The sequence below is a fragment of the Dreissena polymorpha genome, chromosome 14 (genome assembly GCF_020536995.1).
Source record: "Dreissena polymorpha isolate Duluth1 chromosome 14, UMN_Dpol_1.0, whole genome shotgun sequence".
Classification (NCBI taxonomy): Eukaryota; Metazoa; Mollusca; class Bivalvia; order Myida; family Dreissenidae; genus Dreissena; species Dreissena polymorpha.
The window spans coordinates 19,751,158-19,770,137 of record NC_068368.1 but is presented as its reverse complement, the minus strand read 5'-3'; the positions used below and the strand labels follow the sequence as shown (position 1 = coordinate 19,770,137).

The window sequence follows — 18,980 nt, the reverse complement described above, 5'->3', positions numbered from 1 at the left end:
CTTGAATATACGCTTTTAATAAAATGTATTAGCAGAAAGAAAAAAAAACAGAAAAAAATCGCTCTGACCAGTGATTCGATTTCGTAAGACGTGTTTTGGTAAAAAAAAGTCTAGCATTTGATACAAACGTTTAAAAAAAGGCGGTTCAGAATAAAATAAGATAATGGGATTACAGAACCGAAAAGGCGGTGCATGCCGCTGCAATTTTATTGTTTTAAACATTATATTTAAGTTGTCACAGAAGTAAGCGGGTCGTTAACCATATTTTGTATGACTCCTGTTAAAGCTTAAATAGGGCCACCAATCTAATCTACAGTACAGTTTGAGTTACTGTCAAATTTTTTATTTTCCAAATTGTGTACTACGTTTAATTGTTATTTTTTGCGATTCTGTATTTTATTTGTCGCTTTATTTTATTTATTGGCGAGACTGAATGTGGACGACCTTTCGCTCAGTTGAAGCCGCGCGATCCGATTCTTAGCAGATGTGAAAAATCAGCCTAATTACCCGTTAGCCAGAATATAGGCAACTACCAATCGGTCCGCGACTTTTAGAAGCCCCATGAGACCGAGTATATACAGACTAGTACAGTGATTGTTGTCTTCCATTCTCAATCTAATTATTATAATGTCATATTGGAATTATGCTATTATAATTACATTCCATACCAACAAATGGACATTTTCACATGTAATAAATTGCCAGCCTTTGCACTGGTAGGCTAATTTGAACTAGTGAAATGTAATGGGCACTGGGGTTGTAGTAAGCACTACGCCGACAAGGGGCTTGGGGTGGGACATAAAAGTTTCAATGCCTATTGGCCTCCGCGTTGCTTTATCAGTTACTTCTATGTATAGTAACGATACGCGTAATATTTTTTAATATTCTATAAGGCGTTAAAATGCTTTCATATGAATATATACTCAAACAAATGTTCCGAAAAGCATCGTATAGGCTTAACCCTGTACTGCTTAGATACGTATTTTGATGCATGTGTAGGCCCTTAGAAAGTTAAATATAACCCAGGACCTTTCTTACGCTATAAGTCTAATAGATAAAGAATACATGCGGTCTCTTTTTGTGGACACTCCGGCCTTATATTTATGCAGTAAAGTTACCATATATTATGGGCGATCCCGATGCTATATCTGGACAAAGTTGTTCTTAACCGTTGAATTACAATGCGCACGCGCACTTGCTTATTAAGGAAGCAGAAATAATTTACGTGTTTCGTGTCCCATTATGAGCAAAACGCTGAGCGTCTGTAGTGATATAAGAATATATATAAATAAATATTAAAGAGAATTTTAATAACAGCATCAGGTAATTGAAATGCTAAATGTTTTTTAGCTGTTTAATAACACGTTTTAACAGGTTAAATGTACAAAGACACAATTGCATATTCGTTCTCATGATGCATAGTAACCAATCTTGATTCGCACCCCAGATAACAGGTAAACGACGATGACTTAGTTTTTATGAATATTATTAATATCATGAATATAAAACAAAATATTTGCATCGTTTATGAACTTCGACTGTTTGTAAACTATCGAAACTCCAACACATAGGTATTATAATCAAATTGCTGTGTTTATTCCTATCAAAGAAAGTATAGAACAATTTAAATATATAGAATTTAAGACATCAAATAAAATAAATATCTCAGTTTTTAAATACTAATTAGGTAAAAAAATAAGTTTGCCAAGGGAGTAAAGTTTTGTTGAAGAAAAGTTTGAGCCAGGGAAAGTCCTTAATGTCTTAAAACTTAAATATATTCTGAAAAAGAAAGGATCTTTTAAATTGCTCGGTACATACTTGAACAAACACATCTAAATATTCTTTTAATCTTTAGCTTGCCTTTTCGCTGGAAGTTCAGTTCACATGTTATTTGCAATATGTATTTGCAAACTGTCCTCGTTTTTTGTGATTTTTTTCTGAAGGCAATTGGGTATGTTGTAATTATTCCCCGCCACAGGCCAAGAGATATAGAATTTGCGGTGTCCGTCCGTCTGTCACAAAGCTTTTCATGGCTTTATCTCAGAAACTATAAATAAGATATCAACATGAAACTTCTTGGTCGTAAAGATATCAATGGAGAGGTGCCATACACAAGACCCATAACCCTTAACTTTCTTGAATAACAGTTATTGTTTTTTTATATGCCCCCATTACCAGACCTGTCGGTCTGTCCCGAAAGCTCGTCCGGGCCATAACTAAGTTGTTCATGGTGAGATTTTAAAATCATTCGGCACAATTTTTAACCATCATTGGACGGTGTTTCGCGCGAAAGAATTACGTCAATATCTCACACTTTGAGTTCAAAGGTCAAAAATGGCTGTAAATGAGCTTGTCGGAGCCATAACTTTGTCATTTATTGTGCGATTTTAAAATCATTTTGCAGATTTGTTCACCATTATTGGAAGGTGTCAAAGTAATAATAAAATGTGATCATAAATAAAGAAGTTATGGCAATTTAAGCAAAATGTTCAATTATCTAAGTGTAAAAGGGGCCATAATTATGTAAAAATGCTTGATACAGTGGTCTGCTCTTGTTTTCTAGGTTGGGGTCATGTTGGTAAACAAGTATGCAACATATAAAAGAAAAAAAATAACTTCAATATCTCCAAAGGTCAGGGTCACACTTTGTGTTCAAAGGTAAAAAATGGCTAACATATGAGCTTGTCCGGGCAATTACTACGTTGTTCATTGTGAGATTTTAAAATCATTTGGCACATTTGTTCACCATCATTGGACAGTGTGTCGCGGAAAGAATTAGGTCAATATCTCCAAGGTCAAGGTCACACTTTTAGTTCAGAGGTCAAAAATGGCCATAAATGAGCTATGTCGTTCATTGTGAGATTTTTTAAACAATTTGGCACATTTGTTAACCATCATTGGACAGTGTGTTGCGCGAAAGAATTACATTGATATCTACAAGGTCAAGGTCACACTTTGAGTTCAAAGGTCAAAAAAGCCATAAATGAGCTTGTCCGGGCCATATCTATGTTGTTAATTGTGAGATTTTAAAATCATTTGTTCACCATCATTGGACGGTGTGTCGCACGACAGAATTATGACGATATCCCCAAGGTCAAGGTCAAACTTTGAGTTCAAAGGTCAAAAATGTCCATAAATGATAATGGAATAATAATTCTTAAAAATCGCCATAAATTAGCTTCTCTTTTTTTGTGTGAAGACAGCATGTAAAATAGTCTGTGTCAATGCGGCACGTGGGGGTATACGTCACGTCTGTGACAAAGCTCTAGTTGTTACATGTAATTGTTCAGGGCTATATCTCATATACCATACACAACTTCAACATAAAACTTCATGTGTATCAATGAGTAAAAGTGCCATGCTCGAGAACCACAACTCATCACTTACTTTAATATGTTTTATTGCCCTTTGTTGTAAGATTTCAACATCAAACTTCATTGGTGTGTAGAAATCAATGGGAAAAAGTGCCATGCATAATATTTATAGCCCTAATTTTTATTACATATATAAGAGTGTGAGTTATTGCCTTTTATTGTTAGCTCATCTATTTTTTGGAAAAAAAAATGAGCTATTGTCATCACCTTGGCGTCTGCGTTGGCATCGGCGTCTAGTTTAGTTTTGCGTTTAGGTCCACTTTTCTCAGAAAGTATCAGTTCTATTGCATTCAAACTTGGTACACTTACTTATTATCATGAGGGGACTGGGCAGGCAAAGTTAGAAAACTCTGGCGTGCATTTTGATTGAATTATGTGCCTTTTTTATAATTTGGAAATTTGAAAATTTTGGTTAAGTTTTGTGTTAAGGTCCATTTTATTCCTTAAGTATCAAAGCTATTGCTTTTATACTTGCAACACTTACTAACTATCATAAGGGGACTGTGCAGGCAAAGTTATGTAACTCTGACTGGCATTTTGACGGAATTATGTGCCCTTTTTATACTTGAAAATTGAAAATTTGGTTAAGTTTTGTGTTTAGGTCCACTATTCCTACAGTATCATAGCTATTGTTTTCATACTTGCAACACTTATTAACTATCATAAGGGGACTGTGCAGGCAAAGTTATGTAACTCTGACTGGCATTTGGACGGAATTATGGGCCCTTTTAACCAAATTTTCAATTTTCTAAGTATAAAGGCTTTATACTTAGAAAATTGAAAATTTGGTTAAGTTTTGTGTTTTGGTTCACTTTACCCCTAAAGTATCATAGAAAGTATCAAGGCTATTGCTTTCAAACTTCAAATACTTTCATGCTATCATGAGGTTACTGTACCTGGCAAGTTGAATTTTACCTTGACCTTTGAATGACCTTAACTCAAGGTCAAATTATTAAATTTTGCTCAAATTGCCATAACTTCTTTATTTACATGTATGATTAGATTTGATTGATACTTTGACTAAACTACTCTTACCTGACATACCACAATAGACTCCACCCAAACCATCCCCCATATCACAAATGACCACCACACCCTCACACTATACCCACCCCACCCCAAAATTTAAAAAACACAAATATATATTTTTATTATTTTATTTTTGAAATTCCGTCCAACCATCGCACCAAAGAATCCCCCCCCCTCCCCCCCAAAAAATTAAAAAAATTTGTTGCAATTTTTTTTTCCATTTTTGGAATATAATGTAATAAATGTCCACACCCACACTACATGTATACACCCCTCTTCACTCCACCCCTCCCTCTTTTGTGATTGAAATTGAGAGTCCCTTCACCTTTAAAAAGAAAATAGATGAGCGGTCTGCACCCGCAAAGCGGTGCTCTTGTTTTTGTTTTGATTTAACTTTAGGGTTATATCTCAGATATGCTTTAAGATTTCAACATGAAAGTACATGGGTGTATAGATATCAATGAGCAGAAAATTATATTCCGAGAAATGCAATACATAAAAACAATAACACTTTATTATTTTTTTAGGGTTATACAGTTTTATACTCAAAAGATTTGCACTCATTCATATTCAATTGTTTTTTTGGCAGGGGATATCAGTTCAACTTATTTTCTTTTTTTTCATTGATTGGGAAAGTGGGATGTGACCATGTTCCACTACTGCTCTGTTCTAGGGTGTGATCAGCTATGGAGCTGAGTGAGTGTTCAGTTAGGGCCTTGCTGCGAGTGTTTGCCAAGGACTGCCTGGAGACACTGGTATTCAAGGAACATGTAGAGCTGCATGCCAAGATGTGGGTCACTGTGGATCACATCAACAAGATGGAATATGAGTTCAAACACTTATTTGCACCGTAAGAATGTTGTACATCTAGTAGAAAGGAGTTGAAATATTTTACCATAGATGTATTGAATATTGTTTTCTGCCTTTTAAGTCATAAATCATACGAGTATCTCTGTGGAAAAATAAGGCTTAATAAATGTGTGTAAAGTGCTGTCCCAGCTTATCAAGGATGACACTTTTGGCCTAAAACTGATATAAGCTAAAAGAGATTTCCTTTAAAAGAAAAATACTATAAGAGTGAAAAGTTGTTAGCCTTAATAGCCTGTGCACACTGTACAGGCTTATCTGGGAAAGCACTTGACTCACATGCATTAAGCCCCATTTTCCCAGAGCAAGACTAATATTCATTTAATTATCCCCTGTCATAGGTGGAGTGATATTGTTTTGGTGTTGTCCGTCCGTCAGTCTTTCTGTCTGTCCGGCCGGCACTTTTGTGTCCGGAGCCATATCTTGGAAGTGCTTTGGCGGATTTCATTGAAACTTGGTATGAGTATATATATGGATTAGAGGATGATGCACGCCAAATGGCATTGTACACCATATGTTAATAACGGAGTTATGGCACTTTGTAGCTTTAAAAAATGCTTTTTTAGCTGAGTGTCAAATAAACACTTATGTGTCCAGAAGCATATTGGCGGGGGATATCAATTCAACGAATTTGCTTGTTTAAAATACATTTCAGCTTTATGTGTTAGTTGATCATTTTCACTGCAAAGACTACCCATAGTCTTCTATCGTCTATATGATGTTAAGGCAAGGTGTCTTTATTTGTTATGTAGGTGTGATGTAGCAACCTTCATTGACTATCAGCATGTACAGGAGACTATGACAGACCCAGTGGAGATGGTTGCCTTGGAAACCATGACAGACCCAGTACAGATGGTCGATGCAGAATGCCAGACAGAGGTGGTCAAGACAGAATTAGGTTGCCTGGCTTTCTTTGTCATCTTATTATTCATTTAAAACCTTTTTAACACTCTAAACGTCACATTTTTAGTCCAATCTTCATGCAACTAGGTAAGAACATATGTTCCAATGATATCTATACTAAGTTCCCATTTGTTAAAAAACATGGGGTTGGACATTTTGCTTTATATGACTATAGTAAAAACTTGTCAACTCTCTAGTTAATATTTTTGCCAAGTTTGAAAATGGTTTCATAAACATCTCGAAAGTTCCCTTAAATCTTAGATCTCTGTGGTTCTCTGGTCCTCTTGTTATTAAAATTTAATATTTAAAGTGTTGCACTGCACCGGCTAATCTGGGACAACACTTACTTACAGACCCACGTTTTCCTAGAGAGAGACTCGTATGTATCTGCTTTTTATACCCCCACAAACGAAGTTTAGGTGGGGAGGAATAGGAGTGAGCTTGTCTGTCTGTCAGTCCGTATTAAGTGTCCGCTCTCTAATTCAAGTTGTTTTCATCAGATCTTCACCAAACTTGGTCAGATGTTGTATCTAGATGATGTCTTGGTTAAGTTCATATATGGGTCAAACTGGGCCAAAAACTAGGTCACAGGGTCAATAAGTGTGTTTTAAACATTGAGCATGGTGTCCGCTATCTAATTTAAGTAGTTTTTATCCGAGCTTCACCAAACTTGGTCAGAAGTTGTATCTAGATGATGTCTAGGCCAATTTCGAACATGGGTCTTGGCAGGTCAAAAAGTAGGTCAAGGGGTCACTTAGTGCGTTTTAAACATTGAGCACGGTGTCCACTCTCTAATTCAAGTAGTTTTCATCTGGTCTTCACCAAACATAGTCAGAAGTTGTATAAAGATGATGTCTAGGTCAAGTTTGAATAAGTGTCATGCCGGGTAAAAAACTAGGTCATTGGGTCACTTAGTGCACTTTAAACATTCAGCATGCTGTCCGGTCTCTAATTCAAGTAGTTTTTATCTGATCTTCACCAAACTTGGTAGGAAGTTTTATCTAGATGATCTTAAGGCCAAGTTCGAACATGGGCCATGCCAGATCAAAAACTAAGTCACTGGGTCACTAAGTACGTTTTACACATTCAGCATGGTGTCCCCTCTCTAATTGAAGTAGTTTTCATCAGATCTTTACCACACTTGGTCAGAAGTTGTATCTAGATGATGTGTAGGTCAAGTTCGAACATGGGCCTTGCCGGGTAAAAAACTAGGTCACGGGGTCACTTAGTGCATTTTAAACATTGAGCATGGTGTCCACTGTTTTTTGTGAAGATAACATGCAAAATATTCTCTGTCAATGCAGTATGTTGGGATATTCGTCATGTCTATGACAAAGCTCTAGTTTAGTATATTAACAAACCAATTAATGTGCCATGTTTGTGATTGTTTCCAGATGGGTTTGCAGACACTGAGACAGACATGAACTCCATGAAAGAGGTCAAGGTTGAGGTCGTGTCTGAAGATGAACACCTCGAAAGTGAGGAGGTTACCAAGGTGATGCCTGCCTCTCCTGCAGAACGAGACACAACGGACAGGAAGAAAACTGACAGCGAGACTGTCTGCCTGCTTTGTCCTGCCAAGTTTAAGTCTGGGGACACAGAGCCATTAGAGGAGCATTTGAGGACCAGTCATGATGTCGGCAACCAGTATAGCTGTCCAATGTGCAAGCAAATATGTATGTCAAAGGTCGCCCTTGCCGACCATGTTACTCAAGCACATTGTAAGAACGAGTCTTCAAAAGTGGCAAAGATAAACGAGCCTTCCAAACTGGCAAAGAAAAACGAGCCTTCCACGTTGGCAATGAGGAAGATCCACGCTCAAAAGAAACAAGCACTCAGGGTATCTGATGGAAGTGATACGGATGATGATTATTTGCTCAAATCTAGTCTCCTGATAAGAATTAATAAAAAAGGAAAGAAAATTGTCAAACCCAAGGCGAAGAAGAAAAATATCAAGAAAAAACAGAAAGCCCCTAAGAAAGAAACAATTGTTGTCCCTAAGAAAGAAAAAATTGTTGTCCCTAAGAAAGAAAAAAATGTCCCTAAGAAAGAAAAAAATGTTGCCCCTAAGAAAGAAAAAAATGTTGATGATTTAGAAAATGGGATTGAAATTAAAAAAGAAGGTGAAATGAAAGAAGATGATGAAAAGGAATCTAGGGTTATGGCAGACCCATTATATGTGCCTGAGCCGAATTCAGAAATCAAGGTGAAGTGCATCGAATGTGGTAAGCTATACAAGTCAAAGCGCGCACTCCGTCGCCACTTTAACACGACGCACACAACCAATTCTCACGTGTGCGAGATTTGTGGACACAGCTTTAGGGGCAAAGAGTCCCTTTATCACCACAAGAGAGGTATCCATGACAACGCTAAAGTTTACAAGTGCCCCGAGCCTGATTGTGATGCGTCTTTCAATTTCAGCCACAGCCTGCGCCTGCATAGGCTGAAGCACACAGGGGCTAGGCCTCACATGTGCAACGTTTGTGGCAAGACATACCTGACTGGGTATCATCTCAAGGTTCACATGCAGGCTACCCACTCTGAGAAGAAAATTTTCGCGTGTAAAATGTGTGACAAGACATTTTCGTATTCTACCAGCCTAAAGATGCATGAGGCCACGCATAAGCCTCAAGATAGGGTTAAATGTGACGCTTGTGATAAATCATTTGTTAATAATCAGGCCTTGAAGTACCACGTTATGTCAAAGCACACAGAGGCAGGGCATTACCCGTGCGAGGAATGCGGGAAGGTGTGCAAGTCAGAGCTGATGTTGCGCACGCACATGAGGCGTCATAGCGTCGATAATGCACGCTTCATGTGCGATATATGTGGGCGCCAGTTTATGTACAAGTCTGCGTTGGAGATGCACAGGGCTGTTCATAGAGATGACAAGAACTATAAGTGTAAGACGTGCGGCAAATCCTTCAAGACCTACCCTACCCTGTACAGTCATCAGTATGTGCACAGGCAAGACTCACCATTCACATGCAGCACGTGTGGAAAATCATTCAAAACCAAAGAGCGGCTTAAAGCACATGAAAAACGCCACACGGGTTTGAAGCCGTTTGAGTGTCAAATTTGTCATCACTGCTTTCCGGATAATGGAGGTCTGTCAAAACATCTTAGAACTGTGCACGCAAAGGTGAAGAAATTTGTCTGTGATATTTGTGGGAAAGCCACATCAAGGGCAGATAACTTGAGAGTCCATATGAAAGTTCATATGAAAGGAACTGATTATACCCCGAAAAAATCCAGAGAGTCGAGGCATAATACAGATCCACAAAATAAAGTTCCTGTACACAATGCCTTTCCAGGTGACCAGGACAGCAAAGGGAGAATGGAAATCTTGTTTGACGATGACTCTCATTCCTCTAGCAACCACTACACAGCCCGGGACTATGAACCTAACATGCCCAATTTCCCGACCCTGGACCCTGTCCAGATTGCTTCAACCACCAACGATCAGAGCATGCCTCTGAACCTTCATTACAACCAGGGAAACAGCGGCGGGCATCTGGCGGCCCTAGGGGGCCTGCAGTCTCACATCATGGTGAACCGCTCCATGCCGGCCACATCCCAGGGGGGCCAGGGACACCACCAGGCACACAATGCTGTGATGGCAGTGCCGGGAATCAATCCATCCCAGTTCATGTATCCCTGGCCTTACGTGTATGGGCATGCTGTGGCACCTGGCATGGGGCCAAGTCAGCAGCAGCAGCAGCAACAGAGCAGCTCTAATGGGTGGATGACACCGGAGAATACTTGATGCCTTGCAGCTGTCTAATAGACCTTTGCTATCTAATGGACATAATAGCTATCTAATGGAAATTATTGCTGTCTGATGGGCCTTCTAGCTGTTTGATGGGCCTTCTTACTGTCTAATGGGTAGGTGACACCTGAGAACACATCGTGCCTTCTTTCTGTAGGGACACATCAGTGCTTAATACCAACCCTGCCCCTGGATTACAGGATTGAAAAACAAATATGTATACAGTAGTTTATATTTTGTAAAGGGGGCTTAATGCATGTTTATAAAATGTCATCCCTGATTAGGCAAAAGCCTCTTCAGACACTTTACGCACATGCATTAAGGCAAGTTACACAGAGCAAGGCTCATATAGACATCTATTGCTGGGTATTTGTTACACAGAGCAAGGCTCATATAGACATCTATTGCTGGGTATTTGTTACACAGAGCAAGGCTCATATAGACATCTATTGCTGGGTATTTGTTACACAGAGCAAGGCTCATATAGATATCTATTGCTGGGTATTTGTTACACAGAGCAACGCTCATATAGGCATCTATTGCTGGGTATTTGTTACACAGAGCGAGGCTCATATAGACATCTATTGCTGGGTATTTGTTACACAGAGCAAGGCTCATATAGACATCTATTGCTGGGTATTTGTTACACAGAGCAAGGCTCATATAGACATCTATTGCTGGGTATTTGTTACACAGAGTAAGGCTCATATAGACATCTTTTGCTGGGTATTTGTTACACAGAGCAAGGCTCATATAGGCATCTTTTACTGGGTATTTGTTACACAGAGCAAGGCTCATATAGACATCTATTACTGGGTATTTGTTACACAGAGCAAGGCTCATAAAGGCACTTTTTACTGGGTATTTGTTTCACAGAGCAAGGCTCATATGGACATTTATTGCTGGGTATTTGGTACACAGAGCAAGGCTCATATAGACATATATTGCTGGGTATTTGTTGCACAGAGCTAGGCTAGCATTTATTGCTAGCTATTTTTGCTAGAAATTTTTTGACATTTGTTAGGGTATTTTATGAAGAAATGTCTTGATATGTGTTAGGCCATGTTGTTTAATACATAGGGAAAATGGAAAAGTAAGCCCTTAATAAATGATACAATTCTATATATTTTTTTCAGAAAGTACAGGTAGTTAAAGATATTCCAATATTTTATAGTGATGGAAAGACTATTTGCATATTTAATAATCACATTATCAAAAGAAAAGCTGAAAAGCATTAATTCATCAATTTGGGTTACAGAAATAATGTCCTTATTAAAGTATTTTCCTTAAACATCAACCTCATTTCATTTTTCACCAACGGTTACCAAAAAAAGTTATATAAATGGTCCATACTAATTCTGTACCAATTGAAACTGGTGTAATAAGAATATGTATTATAATTTAATTATTTTGTTTACATTCAAGAGGATTTGAATGATTTGTTTTTAATGTTTTTTTGAACTTTTACCAGTTGATAATGAATACAGAAATTACTTATCTTTTGTATTCAATTATAATTATATCTTATTCAAATCATGGATTTTTTAATTCCTTTTTGATAACTATAATTATTGAATGTTATTGAATGTTTCAGAATTTTGACTATTTGTTTGTTAATTCTAAATGTATGTATGTCAAGAATAATTATTGTCTTATTAAAATCATGGGCTGATTCCTTTTTGACAATTTAATTTTTTTAAACAGTTTGTTATTGTAATAACTCCTGCACAAAACAGAAGTCTATCTTGGCTATGTCTGTGCAAGTTGATCTTTTTGTTACTTTATTCAAATTACCACATTGTGGTTTGTTTTTAGCTCGACTATTCAGTGAGCTTTATGAGCTATACTGCTCGCCAAACTGTAAGCGGCCGAGTTATGCTCGTATTAAGGTAAACTAAGGTTAACATGCGACAGCTCCATTTCAATATTTCTTCTACAGGTATTCAATTGAAATTCCACATTTTTTTGTCAGGATCATCATGGTACGTCACTGACCAATTGTCTCATAAAATGTCACAAGACCTGTTGGCATGATACTATCCCCACTTTTTATGCCCTGAATGAGAGCATATAGTCTGTCCGTCTGTCTTTCCGTCACACTTTAGGTTTAGGTTTAGAAAATTGCTCATAATTTCTATGTCACTTCAGATGTAACCTTCATATTTGGTATTCATGTGTATATGGACAAGTCCTTTTCACACGCAAACAAATTTTGAGCCCTGTGACCTTGAACTTAGGGTCTGTGTTTAGGTTTTGAAATCTGCGTTTAGGTTTCGAAAAATGCTCATAACTTCTATCAAAGCGTTTTTCGGGGGCATATGTCATCCTATGGAGACAGCTCTTGTTTACTCAGCAAAAAGCTTGTTAAGATTTGTGCTCAACCAAGAAACTTAGGTCGCTATCAATATTCAATTACCAACACATATAACTGACCAGATTGTTAGCAGAATCAAACCCCCTTTTTACTAAAATAAAGCCTGGTTAACATTTTCTTCCAAGACTAAAGATATGTAAAGGTGTTCATGCAACTGCAAGATATCTATTTAACAACTACAGATATTCAATTGAAACTTCAAACTTGTCTTAAGCCACAGATCAAAGCGTATAAATCTGACTTGCAGTGAAGCAAAATTATGCCCCTTTTTGTATTTCAGGAAAATTCAGGTTCAGGTGTGCATTCAACAACTCATTATCTCTTTATCTACAACAGATCTGATGTTCAATTAAACAGCTATGGGTGCATAAGTGTTCATTATATGTAGCCCTTGACAAAGTCCACAACTCTGACCTGCAATTAAGCAGAATGGTGCACCTTTTATACTCATTTAATACATTTTAAGATTTGGTTTGCTCATTTATATCTTTAGTTTGCATGCACTTTGATGAAATTTTGGATATGGTGCATGTTTGGTCAAGGTCCCTGCAGCTTAATATTTATTAAGAATTGTTTTTTTTTTGTTTTTTTTTTAAATAATTTAGGATGGAGAATCAGATATTTTGATGAAATGAGTCGTGTTCTGCTCAAACTGGACACAATGCATGTGCTTAAAGTGTCGTCCCAGATTAGCCTGTGCAGTCTGCACAGGCTAATCAGGGACGACACTTTCCGCTTTTTTGACATTTTTCATTTAAATGAAGTCTCTTAGCAAAAATCCAATTTAGGCGAAAAGTGTCGTCACTGATTAGCCTGTGCGGACTGCACAGGCTAATCTGGGACAACACTTTATGCACATGCATTATGCCCAGTTTTCTCAGAACGCGACTCAAATGTTGTGTGCAGGAAGCTTTCACGCTGATATGTGTTGGGATTGCACTTGGCTCCAGTTAGGTCAAGGTCACTGTTAACAAAAATAGAAAAAAGAATCCTTTTAATAACTTTAGTTTGGATTAATGTATCTTGCTATTATTTTGTGTTACGAAAGCCTACATTCAGACTTAGAGAGAGAAAATGTTCATTACTCTTTCAAAGGGAAAAAATAGTTAACCATTCTGTCTTTGGACAGCTCTTGTTATTCATTTTGTGAAAGATGTTTTTAATCTTCATTAATGTTTTTTAAATCAAGTGCCTTCTTAGCTGGAAAGTAGAGGACAAAATTGTTAAGCTATTTTTAACTTTTCTTTTATTAAATTTATAGTAAACTCTTCTTTAACGATCCTGAATTGTGATTGATCCTTTATTTTTGGTGTTACTTTTCTGTTTACTGGTTATTTGATCACATGTAGATTCTTGCTTGCTTTCATCTGTTAGCTCTTGTTTCATCATATACATTTATAGTCATCATGCTGTGCATCTTAACTGTTTTTAGCTTACTTGAGCCAATAGTACTCCTCGAGAGTTTGTAGGATACTGTGTTTTCAGTCTTCCATCAGTCTGTGTGGGGGTAGCTTTTTTGTCCCCTACTGGTTTCACCGGAGGGGACTTATGATTTGCGCTCTGTCTGTCAGTCTGTCTGTCCGTCACACTTTTCTGGATCCTGCGATAACTTTAAAAGTTCTTAATATTTTTTCATGAAACTTGCAACATGGATAGATGGCAATATGGACATTATGCATGTCATTTCATTTTGTTCCTACGTCAAAAATTGTAGTTGCTATGGCAACCAAAAAAAAACAAAAAAAAACCTGAAAATAGTGGAATTTCTGACAACGGTGGAGCCGGTAGGGGACAATATTGCTTGACAATAGCCTTTTTTCTAATGACTTTTCCTGAACCGCTGGGCAGATTTTAATTAAACTTCACTGGAATGATCATCAAATGAACCTCTTTCAAAATTGTTCAAGCTTTAATGGTACATGTGTATATAAGCTTATGCATGTCATTTGAGTTAACAATGGTTTTTAAAAATGAAAACTGTAAAATTCTTTTCTGAAACCACAAGGTCAGGTTTTTAAAATTCAGTTTGTAACATTGTCTTTGGTCGTCTATTTTGTGTATTTAAATCATGACCAGGGGTCAGAAGTGGCCATGTTTAAGGGGTCAAACAATTTATGTAGAGGTCTTTTATAAAACACTTTGAGGTTTGCTAGTTGGCATGTCTTTTGGCAGTCCTTGTATGTTCATAAAATGCCCCAGGGGTCAAATTATTCATAAAGACTTGTAAAGCAAATATCAACAAACCTAAACAATCTTTTCTGAAACCATAAGGGTTAGGGCTTTGAAAATTTTGTGTTTAACTAAGTATAGTTTTCCTCTTCCGTTTTCAAGTGTGATCTTTGTGTTCCTTCCATTATTAAGTATAGTTTCCCCTTTCGTCTTCAAGTATGATCTTTGTCTTCCTTCCAGTATTAAGTATAGTTTTCCCTACTGTCTTCAAGTATGAACTTTGTCTTCCTTCCATTATTAAGTATAGTTTTCCCTACTGTCTTCAAGAAGAATCTTTGTATTTCTTCCATTATTAAGTATAGTTCTCCCTACTGTCTTCAAGTAGGATGTTTGTCTTCCTTCCATTATTAAGTATAGTTTTCCCTACTGTCTTCAAGTAGGATCTTTGTCTTCCTTCCATTATTAAGTATAGTTTTCCCTACTGTCTTCAAGTAGGATCTTTGTCTTCCTTCCATTATTAAGTATAGTTTTCCCTACTGTCTTCAAGTAGGATCTTTGTCTTCCTTCCATTATTAGTATAGTTTTCCCTACTGTCTACAAAAGGATCTTTGTCTTCCTTCCATTATAAGTATAGTTTTTCCTACTGTCGTCAAGTAGGATCTTTGTCTTCCTTCCAGTATTAGTATAGTTTTCCCCAAATACATGTATTCACCCCTATTGAAATTGGGATCACTAGGTCAAATGTCAAGGTCACTGTCACAAAAAGTGTGAAAATTGTTTCCGATCAATAACTTGTCAACGAATTGACAGATTGGCTTGATACTTCACATGCGAATTGGCCTTGGCCATTAGATGACCCCTATTGAAATTGGGGTCACTAGTTCAAAGCCCTGTTTGGAGAAGCATATGTCTCCGACCGCAGAACACTTGTTAGTATAGTTTTCCCCTTCTGTCTTAAAGTATGATCTTTTTCTTCCTTCCAGTATTGAGGTTGGTGCTCTGGGAATTCAATTTGCTCTTATTACATTTAACAAAACCTGTTCGGGATTGCTGTTGTAGATAAATATTACATCTAAGTTTTTAGTATGTTTAATTTTTTATGTTTAATACATTAGCTTTATCTTCTTACATAATGAAATGTTTGTTATTTTATTGTCTAAATGTTATTAGACAATGTTATCTAAGTTTTTAGTATGTTTATTTTTTTATGTTTAATTCATTAGCTTTATCTTCTTACATAATGAAATGTTTGTTATTTTATTGTCTAAATTTGTATGTCCCCCAGTCTATACTGGAGGACATATTGTTTTTGCCCTGTCTGTTTGTAGGTTTGTTTGTTGGTTTGTTTGAGTCAAACTTTAACATTGGCCATAACTTTTGCAATATTGAAAATAGCAACTTGATATTTGGCATGCATGTGTACCTCATGGAGCTGCACATTTTGAGTGGTGAAAGGTCAATGTCATCTTTCAAGGTTAAAGGTCAAATATATTGGGGGACATAGTGTTTCACAAACACATCTTGTTTTTATTGTCATTGATCTTATATAATATAAGATATCTGCAGTAAAATTTTAGATTTATATTAGGAATCATTTGTTGATGTATGGGTTGATAAATGGTTTATGTTTTGTATATTTGCTTTATTAATTAACTTCCATCATGAAAATTGTGTTTGATATTTTATTGTCGACATTTTTGCATGTCATGTTCACTAACATGATAATAGATGTCTGCATTATAATGAATGTTATATTTAAGAAATAGTTATTGATGTATTGGTCAATAAACTATTTCAAGATTTTATTTATATAAACCAAATAAACTAAAGCCAAAGAGAGATGGGGTCGGGGAAAACTGGGTGTAATGCATGTGTGTTAAGTGTTGTCCAAGATTACCCTTACACAGGTTAATCAGTGAAGACACTTTCAGCCAAAACTGGATTATCGCTAGGAAATGAAAAAACTCATAAAAAGGGAACATGAATTAAGCCCAGTTTTCTCAGAGCACGGCCTAAGTGAAGTGATGGATCCGATTGACAAAGATTAGTTTTGCTGATAAACAATTATTCTCTATATTTAATTCTTCGGTGATCTGACACATGTTTAAATTGAAATAAAAACTACTGCGTGTAACTGTGCCACTTTCTGGATCCAGGAGTCTTTAACATTGTTTATTTACAGGCAGTTTTAGAATACTATTTACATTATTCTATAAAAAAAATCTGCAAGTATCATTTTCTAAAATTGTTGCAAATTACAAGATTATTTTGCATCTTTGTTAAATTAGAATGTTAAAATAGTATCACGCATTTTTAACCTTTGAATAGTTAGTGAGCATTTTACCATGTACAAGACTTAAAAATTCACTTTCAAGGTTTTTTAATACATGTACCGGTACATGAATAAATTCATGGACTATTTTGAATGTTTTCTGTTATTTTATTCTAAGTACATATATAATATGCTTCATCTTGGACAATAAATATGTTTGAAATGAAAGGTTAATGAGCATTTTAACATGTGAGACTTCATTTTTCACTTTAAATGTGTTTAATACATGTACATGAATAAATTCATGCACAATTTTGAATGTTATCTGTTATTTTATTCTAGGTTCATGTATGTGTCATCTCAGAAAATAAATTATTTATAATGAATTCATTATTGTCATCAATTTATTTGCCTATCAATTATATTCTGTGAAAGACATTGACTGTGAGATATGGAACCATCCAATTATTGATAGCATACATGTACATTGTGAGATATGGTACCATCCCATTATTGATGTCAAACATTGTGAGATATGGTACCATCCCATTATTTATAATATACATTGTGAGAAATGTATCCATATTTTGACCCCAGCCTTCAAAAAAGGGACAGAAGCAACTAAGCTTTGGACCAATCTCCCTAAAATCCGTATGCTGCAAACTGATGCAACACATCCTCCACAGCCAGGTCATTCAGAGAGATACAACATCCTGGCGCAGCTGTGAGTTGAAATTCATCCTCACCATTAAAACCTTGTTGTATCCCTCGATGCTGGTGAGCAGATTGATGCAATACTACTTTCCAAAGCCTTCGATGTTTTTTCCGAACTTACGACTCATCAAGAAACTGAGACGCAACAGTATCAGAGAGCCAGTCCTTACCTTGATAGATGGCTTCCTAACTGGGTCTTTGTTGAAGGTCAGTTCTCAAACTCGGTGGACGCCACATCAAGGCTCTGTCCTCTCACCACTGCACTTGCTGGTGTAAATCAACAACCTTGCAGGTACTGTAACCTAAAAAACGCGGCACCTTGCAGACGACAGTTTCCTGTGTAGAAGAATTGAGACAGCAGAGCATACAGAACCTCTCCATCTCGACCTGGACGCCTACAGAAATGGTAAAAAGACTGGCAGATGTCCTTCAACCCGACAAATTGTGCAGGCCTGCACATCTCCAAAAAGCGCAAGCCAATAAAGTCGGAGTATGTCATCCATGGACAGAGGCTTGCAGCTTTGAAGGAAAGAAAATACCTTGGAGTGACAATCTCAGACAACATTTCATGGAAACCTCATGTAGCCACAGTCACCTGAATGGCAAATAACACCCTCGGCTTCCTGAGACGCAACGTGACCAGCTGCTTACATAGTCTCAAAGCACATACACTACTTTAGTGCAACCAACATTGGAGTATCCTGAATTGACCAGCTTGATGCCGTCTAGAGACGCTCTGCTCGCTAGGTAAAAGGGGATGATAGAACCACAAGCAGCAGCTCACAGGTGACATTGGGTGGCAGCCCCTCAAAAGACTTTTGTACACAGTGTTCTAATTTTCTTTTCTGGTACGACAATGCCCCAGAGATAGGGATCTTGTATAATTAATGAAGAAGAAGAAGACATTGTGAGATATTGTTCAATCCCACTTTTGATATCAGATATTGTGAAATGTGACACCATCCCATATTGATATCAGACATTAATTGTGAGATATGGTACCATCCTATTATTTGTATCAGACATTGTTAGATATCTTATAATTCTAATATTAATATAAGACAGTGTGAGATAGTTTGCCATCTCATTATTCATATCAGAGATTGTGAGATCTCGCAACATTCCAATATTGATACCAGAAATTTTTAGATATTTTGCCATCTCATTATTTATATCAGAGAACGAAAGATGCGGCAGCATCTAATTATCTAAAGGTATTTTACATGTTGACAAGTGCCACCACCAAACTGTATACCTCAAGTATAACATTTCAGTGTATATTTTATTAATCTTCCGATTATTTTTAAATTGATATGATATTTTTAAAGTTGGCTGTATGATTTCACTTTTTCGGCACAAAAGTATGTGTTTATTTTCAAATCATTTCATCGGCTCGGAATGTTAAAAAAAATCTCCATTCAAATAATACGGGCAAAAGCCCGCGAAGCGGGCGTTGACCGTTCATACATATGGAAATTTAGACATAAAATTACATAAGAATGCCACATA

At 36.7% G+C, this 18,980-nt stretch overlaps 1 protein-coding gene across 2 annotated transcripts; it reads left to right on the top strand.

The window, feature by feature from the left end:
* The first annotated feature begins 1,188 nt into the window (after window positions 1-1,188).
* Window positions 1,189-17,143, top strand: LOC127856859 (zinc finger protein 37-like). 2 transcript variants are annotated; one of them, XR_008038214.1, is made up of 5 exons: window positions 1,189-1,323; window positions 5,077-5,253; window positions 6,023-6,168; window positions 7,568-14,951; window positions 15,062-17,143. XR_008038214.1 is itself a non-coding variant. In XM_052393018.1 (4 exons), exons 2-4 carry the CDS (start codon window positions 5,090-5,092, stop codon window positions 9,937-9,939), a joined length of 2,682 nt encoding a protein of 893 aa, XP_052248978.1. In that variant the 5' UTR covers window positions 1,189-1,323; window positions 5,077-5,089; the 3' UTR covers window positions 9,940-17,143. The 2 variants fall into 2 exon arrangements, 1 of the variants encoding a protein (XP_052248978.1); XM_052393018.1 differs by having other exon boundaries at window positions 7,568-17,143.
* The last annotated feature ends 1,837 nt before the right edge of the window (window positions 17,144-18,980 follow it).

Coding starts and splice junctions, on each gene's coding strand:
- LOC127856859 (XM_052393018.1), top strand. CDS start 5,090: ATGGAGCTGAGTGAGTGTTCAGTTAGGGCCTTGCTGCGAGTGTTTGCC. Junction 5,254..6,022: donor TTCAAACACTTATTTGCACC/GTAAGAATGTTG, acceptor TTTGTTATGTAG/GTGTGATGTAGCAACCTTCA. Junction 6,169..7,567: donor GGTGGTCAAGACAGAATTAG/GTTGCCTGGCTT, acceptor GATTGTTTCCAG/ATGGGTTTGCAGACACTGAG.